A 20,232-nucleotide genomic window follows, 5' to 3' on the forward strand; every position below is an offset into this window, starting at 1 on the left:
ACTGGAGGCAGCCAGGCTACTTTCTCCTTTTGCAGACATGCAAACTCTTGTTTGCAATGAAGGACCTGGGTACCTATAGAAACAACTAGTGGAGACAAGAGACTGTAATCTGCCTGCTCTTGACAGATTGTAAGAAATGTATGGGCCTCAGTTTGGGAGCTCCTGCCCTTAATGCTCATTAATGAATTCAGGGAAGTCCTCTTGATATATGTATCAGAGATGGTAATAATGGTTTCTTCTGGTCCTAAAATCTAAATGCCAGTGGGAATAAAAGGAGTTCAGCCTTTCACAGGAGACAATGTTGGAGGATTCAGCTCCATGATATTTTTTCACTTGTTGAGTCTCTTGAAATAAGAATGTTGAACATATGTCCCATCTTTCCAGGCTGAGCTCAGGGGCCTTATGCTTGGCTTGTTCATTATGATATCACCAAGAACAGCCTGTGACATATTTAACAGCACTGAGTAGGGCAAAGGACATTCTAGGTTGACTCCTCTTATTATGATGTGATTCACTCTATCCTGAAGGCAAGTGCAGTACAAGGACAGGTTTCCTTTCAAAGAAGACTTATAATTACTAGATATTACCTTATTTTAAATTCATGATTAAAATTGTGGGTCATAAATAATAATAATAATATAATTAATACCTTATTTCACCTCATTTGCATGCTCCTATTCTTTCAGTGGTGAGTGCAAAGCAAATAAAAACATGTACAGAATTCCAAAGTCTTCAGGAAGCACCTATCTACCTCAGGATGAAACAAGCCATGGCACCAACAGTGACAGCTCAGACACAGAAAATCAAAGCCAAGATCTAAACTGGTATGTATATGGATACTTTTCTTTTAAAATATTCAGTCTCTGTTAACTTTTGTCATATGTATACAAGTTATACAAATAATTATAAAATCTTTTTTAAAGTTCTTATGCTCCCAAATACACTTACCACTCCTTCATCCATTTAAGAAGAAGAGAAAAGAGAAAAATAAAACAATGGCATATTCTCAGGGCCCAATCAAGTGCTCATTGAAGTCAGTGGCAATTGTTCCACTGATTTCAATTTGTCCTGGGACCTAAATAGGATTTGATTTTGTTTCAAATGGGCAAGGGAGGTGGTAGTTATGTAATATGATATATAAAGTCATAAACATTTGCACTGCTCAGTAATATAATCTAATAATTTACAGATATTAAATAAAGCCATTCTGTTTTGAAGCCTGTAGATTAGCTATTTAGTAACATCTAAGTTATTGAGTAACTTAGTGTTACTGTCATTTATGTAAATTGTGGTTTGGAGGATAGCCATTCTTCCTCTGTCAGTAGTGTGTTTTGCTTCCGTTATTTCAAGATGCTCCATTTGGCAGAAATCAAGTTGATTCTTAATCAAGTTCTCTTTTATGAAGTAATGTCCTTTATTTAATTAGGGATGTGACAAATATTCCATTCAAATGTGATTTGTATGCAAATATTGCCATTTTAAAAGGATTTCTATCTGGCCAAATCGTGAATTTGTGAGGGAAAATATGAACAAAAGAAAGCAAAACTTTGTCTTGGAATCTTTTACTGTTTGAGACAGTAGGCCAAGTACCCATTTTTCATCTAACCAAATCGTTTGCTTTTCCTGCATCTCTGACCATGTCAGGCCCTTTTTCAGTCCCTTCACTAGCTTTCTCTTGATTGCCCACATTTAACTTGAAAAACGTATTCTCTCCTGAAAGGCCCTGAAAACTTTCCCTATACCTATTCTTATTCTCAACTACCATCCAGCGCTCTCACTCCACCCTTCAGTCTGTCCAAGTCACACCATTTATTGCCCTCCTCACATTCTTTTCTCATTCCCATCTCTTGTCCTTCATACATGGTGACCTATCTGCCTAGAGCATCCTATCTCCTAGGTAAATACTGGTACCCTCCAGGGATCTGTACCTGGACCAGTGCTGTTCAGCATATTCATAACTGTTCTGGAAAAAGGGGTAAACAGTGAGGTGACAAAGTTTGCAGATGATACAAATTTTTTCAAGATAGTTAAGTCCAAAGCAATCTGTGAAGAGTTACAAAGGTATCTCACAAAACTGGGCAACAAAAGGGCAGATGAAATTCAATGCTGATAAATATAAAGTAATCCACTCTGGAAAACATAATCCCAACTATACATACAAAATTATGGGGTCTAAATTAACCGTTATCACTCATGAAAGAGATCTTGGAGTCATTGTGGATAATTCTCTGAAAACATCTGCTCAATGTGCAGAGGCAGTCAAAAAACTAACAGAATATTAGGAACCATTAGGAAAGGGATAGATAATAAGACGGAAAATATCATAATACCACTATATATATATATATCCATTGTATGCCCACACCTTGAATAATCTGTGCAGTTCTAGTCATCCCATCTCAAAAAAAAGATATATTAGAATTGGGAAAGGTATGGAGAATGGCAACACAAATTATTAGGGCATGGGACAGTTTTCGTATGAGGAGAGATTAAAAAGACTGGGACTTTCAACTTGGAAAAGAGACAACTAAGAGGGGATATGATAGAGGTCTATAAAATTGCGACTTGTGTGGAGAAAGTGAATGTGGAAGTGTTATTTACTCCTTCATATAACACAAGAAGTAGGGGTCACCCAATGAAATTAATAGAGAGCACGTTAAAAACAAACAGAAGGAAGTATTTCTTCACACGACGCACAGTCAGCCTGTGGAACTTGTTGCCAGAGGATGTTGTGAAGGCCAAAGCTGTAACGGGGGTTCAAAAAAGAACTAGATATGTTCATGGAGGATAGGTCCATCAGTGACTATTAGCCAAGATGGTCAGGGATGCAACCCCATGCTCTGAGTGTTCCAAGCTTCTGATTGCCAGAAGCTGGGAGTGGACAACAGGTCACTCAATATTTGCCCTGTTCTGTTTATTCCCTCTGAAGCACTTGGCATTGGCCACTGTCAGAAGAAAGGATACTGGGATTGATGGACTATTGGTCTGACCCAGTATCGCTATTCTTATGTTCTTATAACCCAGACTGCATGGCTGCTCATTAAAGTCCCTCCTCAAAACATTGCTCTTCCCAAAAAAAACCCATAAATCAAAATCCTCCCTGCAATCAACCACTGAACTGAAATACATACCAATAAAGCTAAAGCAGTCTAGCAAACTTAGAATAAGCTTGCTGTTCATAAGAGGCTCTGGATCGTAGAAACAGAGAAAACTGTGAAGATACTGTACAGTACACAATGGTCTTTACAATGCTTACTCTTGATAATAAGAATGGGTAACATGAAATTTTTGAAATTCTTTGAATATCAAATCCTTGGTCTTTCTTATAAAACAAAAATACTTGATTCTAAAAACTGTGGGGATCCATAAGAGCCATCTGGTCAGGGTTACAGGCAGCAATCCTCTATACCAAGCAGCATGTGGGGGCAGGCTACAGTGTTTCGGTGGCAAGAGACAGGTGACATTAAGAGGGAATGGATGGGACATTGGGCTCAGAGCTGGGCTGGAGGGAAGATGCTGCAGTAGAAGAGAACTGATGAAAGATAAGAGTACAGGGTCAGGACAGTTGAAAGCAGGACCAGTGGGAGAGAGCAGGTGGGAGACTGGGAAGAAGTGCTGGGACAAGATGGATGGCAGAAGCTGGGAATCTGATGAAATGAGTACAGGACATGACACAGTATTTGTGTCAAATTTCAGAAGCAGATTTGTATAAATTTGAATCCAGCAAAATGGCCAGATTTGTGTACCAGCAGATTTCATTTTGAGATTCATCACATCTCTACTTAAAATTTTAAGCATGTTGTAGATGACAAAGTTTATTAGACTGCTAAATATTTTTGGACCATATTATAAAATACTGTCTCCAAATCTCTGAATGTGTGTACTGTCACTACTCATGCTGATAAAAAACGCCTTATCTCATCTTATCTTTCTCCTTTGAACATTCAATTAATTTGACCAGGAGTTTCACTGAAGAACTACATTTCTGCACTGTGAAGCCTTCTTAATCTCCCACAGTACTGCAACTGCAGTGTTTTATAGAAAATGCTGGATGTTAGTAAGGGTAACATATGTGCTGGTCATTGCTGCCTCTTCTTCATCCCTGAGGGATACAGAAAGGCTTAGTTTTAAAACATGCAGTGTGTCAATTAAAAAATTGCAGGTATGGTTAAGTGTGTTTATTGCAGGTTGAACTCCTACAGTCATAGCAAATAGTATTCACTACAGATTGTACTCTATTCTTTATCTGATATTGTTTGTTAATTGCCTAAATATATTCCATAAATAGAAAATAAGTTGAAAACATTAGGGTTGCACAGTTAAACACTCCAAAGTCAGGCAAGTTGCATGTGCAACTTAAGTGCTGGCATTTCCTGGCTTTTGAAGTTTTTATGTGACTTTAAAGTTTTTTTAGTATAGGATTTTTAATGGAATTTTAAAAAAGATTTATAAAACTAAGGTAGTTTCTTAATTATTTTTGTTCATTATTGCCAAATTCCAGAGCCGAGTGATAGTCCAATTAGTTGAATTGGCTGTTAGGTAGATAAGCTAGAGAACACAGGGTAAAGAATTCTGTTTCCTGGTCTGTGAAATGGTAATTAAATCAAGGCTTAAAATTTTGCCTCCCAGTGTTTACATGTATAGTTAATTGTACCCATTTGGATAACTAATTGTCAGTCAGATATGGGTAGCTAGGCATCTAAATGAGTGCAACTGTGGGTGCAAATACTTGTACCTAAGTTCTAGAGGTTGTTTTCCTCTGTTGTTTTGCCTGCATCTGGCCACTCATACAACTCTTGGATTTCTAAAGCCCTTTTCTATTTTCTAGGCTATCTCACAGACAAGGACCCACACCCAGTAGTACTGAAAGCCAGACCCCTATTAGTCTCAGGCAGGAAGATAGGCAGCTTCAACGCTCACCCAAGAGTAAGTTCAAGTGATTAGTGATTGTAAACTGTCCAGTTGTATGTTGTGCACTTACAACATTTCTGTTTTATAAGTTGTTCTGTTGTATGTGTTTTTACATTTTTGATTGTTTACGCACCTAAAGAGATGTTGTTGATAGACACATCCTATAAGGTGGGGGAAAATATATTAAAGCAGAACTGAATTAGGACCATGTTAAGGTTGCATGGCTAAGCAGTCAAAAGTCAGGAAGTTGAGGTTGTGTGTGCCACATTAATTTTATTTCCTTATATCTGTGCATGACAATACAGCCTTTAATTACATATTCATGTGCTATTTCACAAATAATTCCATGTAATACCATGTAATTTTTTCTACAACCCTAAATGCACAGGAAGCATCTTATAGTATTATGTACTAATCAGACAAACAGAGTCTATGGCAGTTATTTATATATAATATTGGCAGAGACCAAAGCTAGAGCTCCACAGAACCCCTTGTCTCATTCACTGTGCACCTGGAAGGACTGGCCTTATAATGTTGGAGACAAAAAAATAAAAAGATCATTGTGGAAGCTCCATAATGGATCTAGAGTTAAGGTTCATTGAGATTAGGTTAGTTCAAGTGGAGTTAACTGTTGCATTGAAGAGAAGACCTTAGTGGTAAGGATGCTTGAGCCAGAAAGAAACCAGCTGGACGTTTTACAGAGATGGTGATAGGGAACACAGCAACATCTCTTTATTTTATAAACTGAGAAAATGTGATCTAGAACAACTGAGCATATGTCTTTATTGAAAAAAAGAAAAAGTGTGTTTTTAAACTTGGGTTAAAAGAGCAGTGAAAATACAGGGTTAACAAACAGCTCCAGGTCAAATCCAGGCCCTCCATGTACTTTAAAATAAGGTGATAATCCAAATTAAAAGATGAGTTGCCATGTCTTCACTGCTACGCTAACCCAAGTTAAGAACACACCTTTTTTGCAGTGAAGACATAGCCTGAGAGACAAACTTGAACCCCATTATGCCTATTTTGCAGCGACTTTTGAGAGTAGAACTGCATTTTTAACTACATCTGACTGTATGCTTGTTGCATGTTTTCCAGAAGGTATCAGGCTTGTCTTCCACTTGCTGGGGCTATGCATAACAGTTCTGTGGCACTTTGTGTTGAGAATCTGCGGCGCTTTTGCAAGGTAAAAATGAACAAGAATCTTTTTCTCAAGGATGGGTGGGGAAATAGATAAATGCAGGTGGGCAGGAGAGACAGATTGGTATTAATCACACTCCCAAACCTGACAAAGAATTAAGAGAGTGATTTACATTGGTGTCAATCCAGGCTCTTGCTGAAACCAATTCTGGGATCAGGGGTCACAAGACCAATCACTAATTTTAATGTCTCTTCAGTTTTTGATATAGTGCCTGAATCTCCACTGCAGAAGTTAAAAGAAGCTTCACCATTAATTTCAATAGGTGCAGGATCAAGCCCATGATGAAGCCAACAATATGGGCTTCAAGAAATCCTAAATAAACTTTTTGCTAATACAGAATATGTACATGAAATGTGTGGATGCTACTAACTTTATGCTTTCTTTCTCCTTACTGTTCTCCAGGAAGATTTGGGCTCGAAAGATTATTTCACTGGTGCTGTTCCTCCTTTCTTTATTCTTTTTTGGTGAGTTTCTATAAAGTACAGAGTTAACTGAGACTCTGTAAGGGGGACCAACTTCTTTGCTCTGCCCTGGCCCCTTTGTGCTGCTTTGACAGAGAAGCCCAGCTGAGAACTGAAGTAGGCAGTTGGTATATCCAAGCTGGATCTGCCTGCCTCTTCCCAGAGAGTGGATGGGAGGGAAACTGATGTCGGGGTGGGGAGACCCAAGTGCCCTCTCCCAGCCCAGCCGTATGGAGCCAGAATTTTCCCAGGCTTGAGGAGCAGCAGTGATTGGCCTTCACTCACCCCAGGAGGCAGAGAGCCCAGCTTGGGAGGAAGAGCAGCTGCTGGGGGCAAAATCTTCAGAGCCTCAGAAGCCCATGAGATATCACTAACTCTTTTTATTTAAAATAATGAAGAAGAAAAATGTCTTTACTGACTATGGGGCAATGGCACTTTGTGAAATTGGGGGTCCCCAGGGAACTGTTTGTGTTGTTTTGATTCAACTGTTTTGTATCTTTTCTGATAGTTATAAACAGTTATTTAAAATGAAGTTAATAAAAAGAGGGAAATAAAAATAATTAAATAGAAATAGGCAGTAGCAATTTTTTGAAATAGGTGGTAGTAAAAAAAATTAAATAGCGGGAATTCCACAGAATTAATGAAAACATAAGCAGGTAAAAAAGTGAAAATAAGCAGAGGTTAAAAAATAAACAACAAATAAAGCTACTGTCCAGTTTCATCAGAAATTATGTTACCACCTATCTCATCCTTCCTTCTTTCACCACTGCTTACAGTTTGTTAAACCCATTAATTGTCTCTTATCTCAATTTTTCTCCTGTGCATAAAGTTAAGCATCTGTAATTCTCTACAGGTTTATAGCCAAAAAATTAAGTCCATGTGTAATTCTTTGCTGGACCAGTAACTTCGACTCTGGTGTCACAATGAGATCTAATGAGGCAGATTTTTAAATGTGCACAGAGCTCCACTGAAGCCAGTGCAACTGTGTGTGGCCACAAGGTCCTGCCTGCATGGAGATCATTGCAGGACTGAGGCCACAATAATCCCTGTTCCAAAGAACTGTCTTTTTATATGACCCCCCAATCCTGCAAATCCATACACTGGTGAATAGACCCATTAACTTGACAGTGAGTAAAGTCAAATACGTGCTCTCAGGATTAAGGCCAATAAATATAGGGGACCCTGATCCTGACTGGGATCCGTAGGTGATACTTCTATATAAATAAAAAATAACACATGTAATACGTGAACAATTTAATGTAGGATAAGCCTTAACTTTTGCATTTGAAAATTTATTTTAACCATGTAAACCATAATGCTCCATTAGCATATGTTGAAAATGTATTTTCAAAATTTTTCCCCAGGAAAGAGTATCTCCCCAACTCAAAAATCTATAAGAATGTCATTTCACCCTCCCTTGCAAGATATCCAATTTGGAAACTCAAGTGGAGGGATGGTAGGAATGTAGAAAGGGAGAGGAGCCATAAAGGTTGATTTTGCTTATTGAAATGCTGATGACAACTAATACAGCCCTTGGATGTCCCTCAAGGCTGCATTTTACATCCATTCCAAAATTAGACCCCAGTCTTGCAAACACTTAAACGTGTATTTAATTTGACTTTGGTGGGACTATTCACTGATAGCTTTACTAAAGCTAAGCACATGTATAAGTGTTTGACAGATTGGGGCCCCTTACTTTTGCAAGAGAATAATCTGCTGGACATGATAATGTTCTAAATTTAAATAAAGTTGTTCTTTTTATGACTAACAGGTACTTACCACATGAGATTGCTTGATGGAGGAGGAATTCAGATGTCCAGGGGAATATATAATGGCTTTGTCCTCTATGATTTTAACCATTTCTGGCACAAGGTGACTTATGATTAGATTTAATCAAATAAGGACTGCCACTACCAGTCTAGCGCTAGGACAGAAAGTGCTTACACAATAACTTGCACCTTCTTTCTGTGGGGTTTCAGGTACTGTATATTGGAGACTCCAGTATCTTGGGATTTAATTATATTGCATTTAGCCACACATTAATAATTATTTCGTTTCCGGGTCTGCTACTCTTTTACTATATGCCTTTGAACAAATCACTTGGGCTAACATTTTCCGAAGTGGCCTTTAATTTTGGTCTTCTTCATTTTTGGTTGCTCAGCTTTAGATATCTGGGATCCCATTATCAGACTACTGAGCCCCTACAACTCCAGTTGAAGGCACGTAATTAAACAAAAGGCTTTATAATATAAACACTTAAAAGAAAACTCCTTTTGTTATAGTTTCAGTATTAGTTAGGGCATGGCTACACTTGCAGATGTAGAGTGTCGGGAGTTAAACCAGCTCTCGGACACAGCAGCAGGGAAAGCGCTGCTGTGTGTTCCCACTGTGTTCCTTGTGACTGTGGAGCATGTCCACATTAGCAGCTCTTGCAATGCCACAGAGAGCAGTGCATTGTGGTAGCTATCCCAGAGTGCAAGTGATTGCAGTGTGCTTTGGAAAGGGTTTGCAAAGCATGGGGGCTCGAGTGTGTCAGCATACTATCTTGTAAGTTCAGGCAGTGGCAGGGGGAAACCCAACATCAGCCCCCACGCACACACACACACACGCCTCTGCAGCAGGAGCATTACACAGTAATGGTTTGCTTTGTGTCCCAGAGCAGATAAGCATGCAGGCTGTCAGAAACGGAGCTTTGAAAGAGGGTATCCACGTGCCTGCAGCCCAGTTCAAACAATGACCAGAGTGGCCAGTTCAGGGGATTATGGGACGTTTCCGGAGGCCAATCCCAGCGCAGTAATGCAACACGTCATCCACACTGACACCCTAGCGCTCCAGCCAGGACACAGAAAGCTCTATGCTTCTCATGGAGGTGGACTACCAGGAGCACTCCAGATGCAGAGTCCAGGTTCTCCAAGTGCCTTGCCAGTGTGGACACCTCAGGAGTTAGGGCACCCAGGACTGATTTAATATGCTCTAACTTGCAAGTGTAGCCAAGGCCTAAGACTTGTATCAAAAAGAGAAACTGGAATAGTAACGCACTTTATCATAGAGAGTAAAAAGAGTATGGCCATAAGTATTCCAACCTTCCTCATAGATAATATATTTACTTGTGTCAGAAGACAGTGAAGTAATGTTGTATTGATAACGTAGAGGAAATCCTTGGTTACAGGGGCCCCAGAAAACAACCGGAAAAGAAAAGAGTCAAAACCTAAAATGGAGATAGTAATGGAGAAGTTTTAGGGAAGGTTCTGACCTCCAATTGGCTGGCTGCTATTCATTTGACCCTTTTTCAGAACTGTAAAAGCTGGTTAGAGAGGGGAAAAAGTTATTGGATTGAGAGTTTGGAAGACATACTTTGAGGATAGGGTGGTTTGATGGAAGTTGACATAAAACTAGATGTAAATAGGTGTGTCCTTGATGTATCAATTAATTTTTTGTGTTAGCAAACTAGATGGTTTGTTTCCTGAAGGGTCTTAACCAATATCCAGGAGCCTGTCATGTAAATTCTTCTTTTAAACAATTATTATTAATAAGAAAAGTAATGTGTAAAATTCTGGATATTGCTTGCAATCAGATAAGTTTGAATTATATTATAACAAACATTTATCTAACAACAAGATTCAAGTTCCAGTGTTTTCCATGCTCCCTCCACAGGAAAAGATGTTTCTTTTTATTCAGATGTCTCTTACTTCCAGTCTGCTTGCTGCAAAAGAGCAGCCTTTATGGAATAAGCTGAGACATTTACAGACACAGAAAAGTTGAAAGTTCAGTACACATTTTGTGTATATGTTTACCGAGATGATGATTGGTTCCTATGGTGGTGGTTTGTTTTTAATAAATTATATTTACCATCTTAGAATAAATAAATCAAATGCATGATGGGAGACTGTGGTATCTGCTTCATGAATAAGGAATTGTCCTGCATTAATCTTATGATCTATATAACTGTCTTTCTCTCCTGGGTATTTATAAGGTGCCAGTTACTGTTTGTATGTTAGTGTTACCTACTTGTAGTATGCAGGCATTGTGTCTCTGAGTGTCTACCATCTCATGTTCCTGTAGAGAGTGATTGCCTCTCTCTGCAGGAGGCTCTGTATGAGCGGTGTTAGTGTTTGGAATGAATGTTTTATTAATATTTCCATTTAGGATGAATCAGAGATATATGGAATGGATATGGAGTCTCTAAGGTAAGGTGGATTTCTGGATGACTTCTTGACTCATTGCTGTAAAGGAATTCAAACCCTGAGCACAACAACTGCACAAATGGAGGAGTTGGGTCTCCCACAAATTTTATACACATTGATGATGTTCCCAATCCGAAAAGTATCTGTAGGGATTTTTTTCTCCCCCTCCCTTAAAATCCAGAGGCAGGGAAGATGTTGGAGCTGGCAATTTTTCTCCCCTGTCTTACAAGCATATAAGTTGCTCATGTGCACAACTAAATAAGAAGGAAAAACTGCTTGCACTTCCATCTTCCTTGGATGTTTGCGGAGAAGCAGTAAAGATTATTATTCTCCTGCTGTTCAGCTTTGTCTTCCTTGTGGTGGAGGGACGGAGAAATTCTTTTGCTGGTTCCCTCCATATTCTGAAATGAATAGGAACAGAAACTTCTGATTGTTCTGCCTTCCTGTAAGGTGGAATAGAAGCTCCTCTGTACACCTTTCCCACTGTAGGTGGAGGAAACCTTTGCTTCTTCCCGACCCTAGCCTGGTGGTGTAGGAGCTGCATGTGAAGAAGCCCTGCATGGTTAGCCAAGATCAGAGGAATAAGAGGATCCATGTGAGAATAATCATCCAAGTCACTAAGGGGAGAATATAGGAGTATGGAGGGGGGAAAGAACAGCTGTGGGGAAAAATGAGAAACTAGAACACTTAGGGTAAGAAGGTCGTTATTGGGGAGAGAGAGTGACGGGGGGAAGTGGTGGACATGAGGAATGAAGGAGAAAAATGTTTAACAGAACAAAGATATTTAAAGTGGAATACAGGAAGATCGGAAGGAAGGAATAGAAATTACCAAAACCGGTGCAGCAGATACACTAAAATGGACTGTAAAAGGTATGAATGAAGAATGGAAAGAGAAGGAAGAACAAAAACAAGGGAGCCTTATCAAGCAGCAGTTTTTGAAAAGTTGATGTCAAGATGCTAGAAAAATAACATGAATGTTTAATTATATAGGAGATATTAGGGTACTATACAGAACTGTGTAGGCTGAAAAAGTGATGGGAGCTTTGGAGTTCAGGTCGGAGGGGGGCATGGGAACCCACTGTTCCCATGTGTAAGGAAAGGGGGACATTTTTGGTCAAGTAAAATATGTTTTAGAAGTTGTTGCAGTGGTGACTGCACTTTTTAATATGTATTTTTCATTGTTTTATATCTGTTTGTGGTCTGTGTCAGAGATGGCAATTGAGAGATAGGAACTGAGCATATTCTTTTGTGGTCCTGTGTGCCATTTGTGTGAGTAGTTTTTAATCAAATGTAACCTGCTGCTGGCTTGGTCTGCATTCCAGATAAAACCGGTTTACTTTTTCAACCATATGTTCTTTCTTGTTTTGAAATGCCCTGAAATCTTTGAAAGTGCAGGTTATTGTATCTTGTATGCCAGTATTTTCCAGGCAGAATCCTTATTCTTTTGTCCATATTTTTATTTTTTTTTCTACATCAAACAAAATCGTAGTCCTTCAAACCCGCCCTTACGCATTTTTTAGGATAGTTGCAGATATGCTTCCACTCACCTCCGTGTTACTCAGGAAGCAGGGTAAAATTTTTGAAAGTGCCTAAGTCCTATTGAAAGTCTATTGGACCGAGGGTCCTAATTGTTTAGATATACTTTTGAAAATTTTGCCCATGGGGCAGAGAGGTAGCTTCGCCATCTGAAGGTATTAGAACTGGTATTGAAGTCTAGTTTTCCTATCACTTACAAATTGATCATCTGGAACAGATTTCTTTAAAGGTATAAAAAAAGGTGTCTGTTGCCTGTGTCTCATTCTCATGACATACTGCAAGCCAGACAGGCCAGGAAAATAGTGTTTTCTGTCACTTTTTCCCACTTTTTTTAGGCAGGCAAACCATGTTTTGAAAGAAATCCAATCTCTTAAAGAGCAGGTAGATAAGCTACAGACAGAGCTTCATGCTCTGAGACAAGGTACAAAGGACATCACCCAGCGTGCTATCAGTGAAGCCCTGGAAGGGAGTGAGATCAAAGGCGTTACAACATGGGTAAGAGGACATTGCAGGATTTTGTAGGTAGAGATTTCTGTCTTTCTTTGTATCTACCACAGTTCCTTCTCACACATTTTTTATACTTCATTGACATATGTAGTGTAACAGTCTTGGGAATCCAGGAACAAATGTTCACCCACAATAAAAAAATTCTCTTTGGAATGTAGACTTTTTTGCAGGGTAGCTGGAAGGGTGGGATAACATAGGTAGGAATTTCCATCACCCTAACCATTAAAAGAATACCATCACCTCCTGAACAAAATGTATACTACATTAGACATTTGAAGGAACAATAGTCTAAGCTACAGTACTTATTTTTCACTTTTACCCCGAGAGAATGATCTGGTGGAAAATTCATAAGGAGAACCTGCAACTCAGTCTCCTGAGTCACTTCTGGTACCGTTGGGCTCCTTTTGGTCCCTGTCAGTGTCGCCCATGGGAGACCTGGCTGCTGCCAAGGCTTTCCCCAGCCTCTCCCCAGAGAAACTCTGTATGGAGGGGCTATTTCACAGGGCTTGCAGGAGATATTATGTATGTCCTCCTAGCCTTCCACAGTCTGTCCCACAGGTCTGTACAGGGGATCCTCAGCACAGGTAATATTGTCTAGAGAATCTGTCCTTTCATCTTCAGCAGCTGGTCTTTGATGTAGAAGTAAATAGTATGGTAAGGGTTTCCCAAAGGCAATCTTGTTGGCAGTATGCGCTCAGTGTTCCTGAGGACAGAGTATATCAAACATCTTTGCTCTTTTGAGTTTTGTTCTATTTCTTGGAAGTTACAGGAATTTAACCAATTGGTGTGATCACTCGCTTTTATGAACTACTTGGTGGGTGGTGATTAAATTGCACATATATAAGGGGTCATTATATAATGACACGAGGGGTCATTATATAGGTAGTTACCACTATTATGATATAGTAAAACAACTGCACAGAAGGAGGGCTATACACACTCTCCTACAAAGGTGGCTATTGCCAAAATTATAGAACAAGGTGAACACAATAGTTTTTTGACACTTTGGTTGAGATTCCAGGTGGTTTTCAGAACCTCTAACAAGTGGTCTCTGACTCAAGAGATAATACCTGCACTTGATACCAGGCATCCTAACCCAGCCTCTTAGGGTATGTCTACAATTTGAGCTGGGGGTGTAATTTCCAGTGCAAGAAGACATGCCTGTACTAGCTGTGATCAAGCTAGCGTGTTAAATATAGAGTGTAGCCACAGTGGTGTGAGCAGCAGGAGGGGCTAGCCACCCCAAGTACATCTTAGCTGTTTCAAGTATATACCCATCCATCTCATTGTGCCACCTTGACTACACTTTATTTTTAGTGCACTAGCAACATCTACACTGGGGGAGTTAAGGATTTTTTACGCCCCTCACTGCTGTAGCTATGTCACCCTAAATTTTAAGTGTAGACCAGACCTTAGTCTAACATAATGGTTACTTCATGATTGTTTTACACGTACTTCAGATTGTAGGTGATCTGGTGTGTGTACTACTTTCAAAGTCCTTTCCCCTCTCACAGTTCTTACCTTTATATTCTTTCACAGACTGTTAAAAGGATGCTGAATAAAGTACTTGAAAAGCTGGATGAAGACCAAGTCCAGATGCCTGATTATGCCCTAAAATCAGCAGGTATTATTATTCTCCCCAGTTAGAATCAGGCTCCCCATGCTGTTATGCACTGTAAAAGCATATAAGAAGACAGAGTCCTTGCCTTCAAAAAGCTTACAATCTAGTTTAAGACAAGATGTACAAATGAATGTCACCTACACTAGGAGGGAAGAGGAAGAGAGGACAAGGGTCACAGTAAAATAAGATTATGCATTTACATAGTCTGACAATGTTCCAAGCCTTTTTATAAAAACGAACGTGTATTTTATATTGTTTTTATTAATCACTATTTTCAGTTTTATTACCCACCGCCTATTATCAATTTTGAATATTTTAATTAGCCACCATGGCCTGTTACTATAGAGAAGGACAGAATAAGTGAAAGAGAGACAAATACTGTTGCTAGAAATCAGTCAAAACCTGTGCTTGTTCAGGTCAAAATATGGTAAGAGCCAAAATTCTTATGGTATTACCAGTGTGGGAAAGCTGTGCCAATGTCCCTTCATGCCCATTTGAGAAGAGTATATGGAAGTAAGCATGTGGGGAAGAGAGAGCTATAAGAATTATGGCTGGTGTATGTTGATTGAGTCACATAAAAGAGTTGTTTGATAATGAATTTTTTTTCTGAGGGTCACATACGGTGATGCATGTCCAGTTTGAATGAGTCACTCACATAAATGATAATTGTATTACAGGGCTTTGTTCTCTATGTATTAGGAGTTAAGCACCCAAAACCTGGTGTTGGTCATTAGATCCTCTGTATATTTCACATTGTTAGGAATACCTGCTGTATTAGAGAGGCAAAGTGAGTCCAACTTCTGTTGGTGAGAGAAACAAGCTTTTGAGCTTACTTAGAACTCTTCTTCAGGTCCATGTAATGCTATATGCGAGATATTATCTCATTATTGTATGAATATTTTAATTTCAGGTGCCAGCATTGTTCAGTCCAGAACTACTAGGAGCTACCGTCATAATAGAGGAAAATTCTTTTGGTTATCATTTCCAATGCTGGTTTTTGTAAAGTCTCCAGAAGTTATTCTTCAGGTAGAAGTCAAAATAAAAGAAGTCTTGAGAGTTTCCTTTACCCTTTCCTCTCTTCCTTTTGGGTCTCCTTTTCCCACTACCATTCCCCATGTCCGCTTTCCCTGTTCTTCTCTCCGTACTGCTTGAAGTTCAGGGAAGGATCAGTGAAGATAGAAGGCCAGCGTATGCTGCTGTATTTCATGACATTTTTGCAGACAAACCCAGGTTGGCACCACACCACAAGTGAGGGAAAGAGAGAAATAAAAGCAACAGAATTAAGAATTGGGACCTGGGAATAAACATGGTTCATAAGTGCGGGGGGAAAGTGAAGACCATGGTACTAGAGCTTTTATGAGTGGTGCAGCCAGTACAGTCCATCTGAATACTGCAATGTGGAACTAGTATTTATCCTCAGCATTAAACAACATATTTTATATTTAATTTTTAATTAGACTCTAAACATATGAACTTTGTGATGATTTAAATATCATTGGCATGTTTCAAGATAGATTCTAAGGTGCCAAAGGAATCCCTGGTTTCAGGGATTCCACTGATTTCAGTGGAATTATACCAGTGATATCGTTAGCCACATGGTTGCCTAAACCAATCATCATTGTTTTGTGTTCTGGTTTTAGCCCAATAATTATCCTGGGGACTGCTGGCCTTTCCCAGGAAGTCAGGGTGAAACTGTCATCAAACTGGCTGTGGAAATAATTCCAAGAGCGGTTACAATGGAGCACATTCCCAAGAAAATCTCCCCTACAGGAGAAATCTCCAGTGCTCCTAAGGACTTCGCTGTCTATGTGAGCATCTTCCTTAGCTTTTTATATAAGATTTCTAAGAAGGGGGAAGGGAAGTATGGGGGAAAATATAGGAAAAAAGCAAATTCTGTATATTTCCTTCACATCTACAACTCACTCCATGTTGTAGGAAGGGAGCAATTCATATATATAACTATCAGCACAATCCTTGTTATTCCATTTACTCTTAAAAATGAGACTTTCCCATTCCTGCACAACCTGCTGTGTCTACATGCTACCTATAAGAGAAGTAATGTGATTTAGGGGATTCTGCACAGGGCTGGGTACTAGGAACTTCTGATTTCCAATCCTGGCTTTGCCATTAACTCACTCAACCTCTCACAATTTCCCCAACTATAAATGGGGCTAGTACTTACTTACCTATCTCACGGGACTATTGTGACTATAAATTAACCAAAACATGAAGTGGTAACTAGTAGGCCACAACTATCAGGCTTCTCCTGATATTTGTAACTTTGGAGATGTATTTGAAATAAATCCTTGGTTTATGAACAAGAGTGATATATTTCATGTGTTGTACCATCTATGTTTGGATTTTTTGGATATCCTGTGATACCACCATCCTGGTCAAACCTGGCTTTTGGAATGGACTGGTGCTACAAGGACCCTTGTTTTATGGATTTAGCACATCACTGTGCATCTGGGATATCATGTCATGCCTTTTGTTTTAACTGTCTGCATGAAGACAAAACACATTTAAACCTGTTGTAATTGGGTTTTCACTGTCTTTTGTTTTCTCCATGCCTGTGTTTTTCTGCAGGGTCTGATGGAGGAAGATGAGGAGCAAGGAACTTTCTTAGGACAGTTCATATATAACTGTGAAGGAGATTTATTTCAAACATTCCAATTGAAGGTACATTAAGGAAGAGGGGAAGTGACTGTGAGATTAAGATGGATTCTATTGCTTGAATTAGGGGGTTGTTTGAGCTTCCCAGCAGCAGTGATCTGGAGAAATAGCCCTGGGTGGAAAGGATTGTAACTTAGTCTGTAGTTCTGTCAATGGTGGCTTTTAAACTAACAATTTTTCTGCAGCACTATTGCTGGAGTCTAATCTGCTGTGTTACCTGCAATGAATTTGGGCAATCTTCCCTTAGTCTGCATAAAAAGAAAACACCTCACATACCACCAGAATATTGGTCCATCAAATTAAACATTACTGATCATTGTAAGGAAATCTTTTTGTTATAGATTACTGAAAATAAATTCAGTAAGTTCAGTAAGTAAACAGTAAGTTCTGTTTAAGTGCTCGTCTGTGTAGAAATTCTGTGCACAGACCTCACATGGATATCAGTGGGATTTCTACATGTGTTGGAGTCAGCCTCTAAGTGAGGAGAACTTCATAGAGTTACTTTGCTTACTGAGGCAGGCTAGCCTATTTTGTGGCTATGGCTCTATAATTACTATTTTAAAGTACAGTTAGTAGAGGTATAAGCATCTTCATATCTTGTGGGCAGTGATTTCACATGAGTAAAATAGTGAACAAGTCACCCCTGCATGATGCTAATTGTTGATCGGCAGTGAAAGATACATAAAGTAAAAAATAATAGCTTTAATTTCTTTCTTTCAGAATGAACTTTCTGAATTCATGAGGTTCGTGAAATTGAAAGTGCTAAACAATTGGGGACACCCAGAATATACCTGCATTTATCGATTCAGGGTACACGGAGATCTAAAACATACCCAGGAGTTCTTTAAACAGAATCCCACACCTTAGGAACTCAAAATGGCAACAACACCAGCAAACTAAAAATGAAATTCTTAAGATCCACTCCACTTCATCACCCAAGTGAAAGGGTGTCCATAGAAGACAAAAATAGAAAAATAAAAATGCAAACAACATTATTTTTGGCAAAATTGTTTTTATTCTTCAAAATGTTATTGTTTCTATAGAAAAAGGTACAGTGTGTATAGTAAATAAATAGTATTTGTCTAATATTTCTGAGATTGCCTGGGGTAGGAAATTTGAATCTGAGCGAAGAGGGTTCTACAGGGCAGGATTTAACCTTAGGTGCCCCTAGGCACAGCATCTTCAGCACCCCCTCGCCCCACCCCACCTCCAGTTGACCTTCATATTTTCTGTAGAAAAATGAAATTTTTTAACCCACTTTTAACTTGTAGGTGTCCCTAGAACACTGGTGACCCTAGGCACATGCTACTGTGCCTAATGGGAAATCCGGACCTGGGATTCTAATGAGATAGAAATATGTCAGATGGATTTTTCTTCAAATCTAAATTATTAACCAGAGAAAATTTAGTGTTTTTTTCCTTTCCCCTTGTTTATTCCCCCCCCCCCCCCTCCTCAGACGTTCTTGTTAACTCCTGGAAATGTGCTGGAAATGGCCCACCTTGACTATCACTTCAAAAGGTTTTCTCTCCCCCCACCCCACTCTCCTGCTGGTAATAGCTCATCTTAAGTGATCACTCTCCTTACAATGTATATGGTAAACATCCATTTTTGCATGGTCTGTGTGTATATAAATCTCCTCACTGTATTTTCCACTTTATGCATCCGATGAAGTGAGCTGTAGCTCACGAAAGCTTATGCTCAAATAAATTGGTTAGTCTCTAAGGTGCCACAAGTAATCCTCTTCTTTTTCCTTAGAGATGGGCTCTTTGTATTTCCTATCAAAGCTTTCCCTTGTGTTCCATGTGGCATTCTTCTTTGCTTATCCTCTGTTGACCCACAGTATTGGTTAGGGGCTCCTGAATTCATAGACAGTGATTGATCTTGGAGAGTTTCAATCTTCACCTACACTTAAACTCATGGGGGCAGTTTCTCAGCTTATGTAAATTGTCCTAGCTCCACTGACTTTGCATTAACAACTTATACCAGCTGAGGATCTGCTCGTGGGATGCTATTTTTTCCTGGTGCATCCCCAATCTCCTCTCTCATTTTCACATAATTTCAATGGAAGTTAGGAGCCTAAATGCTATTGAGGATCTGGGCCTGTATGTTCCTGTTGGTGAAAAGAGAAGCTTATGTATTATATTCCCCAAGTTTTTTACCAAGGCAAGACAATTTGCTATTAAAATCCCACCAAGTCACACAGTTATTTTATTATGTATATATTCCCCTCTCCCTTTCTCTCTTCAGCTTCTCTCTGCCTTTTAGTTTTTGATTTATTAACTGTTTTTTTACAAATAGGAGAGCTGGCATTCACCTCTTGAACATTTAATGCACCACCTCTGAGACATGCCATTTTCTATCCTCATAGGATTCATCCAACAATATTAATAGCAACAGCATTGCAGCTTAGTTGCTGACTATCTGTGACATCAGACAGTAAGTTTAATAACAAGATTTAGGAGGCACTTGCATCAATCTTGTTATTTATTAATTTCCACCATATGCATTACTCTTATATAATGTTTCCCAGAGTCTCTGATAACTCCCCAAAATTCAGCCAGTAACCAAACTAGCACAATGTAGTTTTGTGGTCAAGTTAGGTATTGCAAATTCAACAACAAAATAATTGCAAAACAAAATAAATAGTCTGCTTTCCACATACGCTGTCACTTTGTGCTGTATGCAAGTCCTCTGACTGGATTTGAGTTTCTCCTCATTCTTTGTTCTTACAGCTTGCTTGCTTGTTTGTTAAGAATTTTGCATTTATATGTAGAATTATCTTCCAGTGCTATTGTCTCTTTCTTATGATTATCTTTTGTGATTCTTCTAATAATATTTTAATGATTGCTCCATCCATGTTAAATTAAGTTCTTTTTCGGGTTCTGTTCTATTTGGTTAATGCTTACATTGGTTTAGTATTGTATTTCTGTGTGTTAATTATGAAAAATGAAAACAATTAAACAAGAGAAATGATAAATCTATTTATTTTGTTTTGCTTTTATGTCAACTGTATTATTCACAACCCCATAGCTATTTTTAGTAAAACAAACTAGAAGTAAATACTCCTCTGGACTAAGAGCTGCAAAACTCTCATTGAAGTAAATATGTCATTGTTGATGGTTTATTATGTAAAAACCCACT

General features: G+C 39.0%; 1 protein-coding gene across 1 annotated transcript in view; it reads left to right on the forward strand.

Moving 5' to 3' along the window:
• SUN3 (Sad1 and UNC84 domain containing 3) overlaps positions 1 to 20,034 on the forward strand; it is a 20,491-nt gene extending 457 nt beyond the window's left edge. The window contains exons 2-13 of the mRNA XM_048839231.2: positions 687 to 824; positions 4,829 to 4,926; positions 6,007 to 6,094; positions 6,512 to 6,573; positions 8,342 to 8,442; positions 10,717 to 10,757; positions 12,626 to 12,785; positions 14,337 to 14,421; positions 15,329 to 15,444; positions 16,059 to 16,226; positions 17,005 to 17,097; positions 17,812 to 20,034. Of these exons, the coding sequence (XP_048695188.2) occupies positions 712 to 824; positions 4,829 to 4,926; positions 6,007 to 6,094; positions 6,512 to 6,573; positions 8,342 to 8,442; positions 10,717 to 10,757; positions 12,626 to 12,785; positions 14,337 to 14,421; positions 15,329 to 15,444; positions 16,059 to 16,226; positions 17,005 to 17,097; positions 17,812 to 17,958 (1,272 nt within the window). The 5' untranslated portion in view covers positions 687 to 711 and the 3' untranslated portion in view covers positions 17,959 to 20,034. The remainder of the gene's footprint in view (positions 1 to 686; positions 825 to 4,828; positions 4,927 to 6,006; positions 6,095 to 6,511; positions 6,574 to 8,341; positions 8,443 to 10,716; positions 10,758 to 12,625; positions 12,786 to 14,336; positions 14,422 to 15,328; positions 15,445 to 16,058; positions 16,227 to 17,004; positions 17,098 to 17,811) is intronic.
• Positions 20,035 to 20,232: the final 198 nt, after the last annotated feature.

This window comes from Caretta caretta, chromosome 2 (genome assembly GCF_965140235.1).
Source record: "Caretta caretta isolate rCarCar2 chromosome 2, rCarCar1.hap1, whole genome shotgun sequence".
Lineage (NCBI taxonomy): Eukaryota > Metazoa > Chordata > Testudines > Cheloniidae > Caretta > Caretta caretta.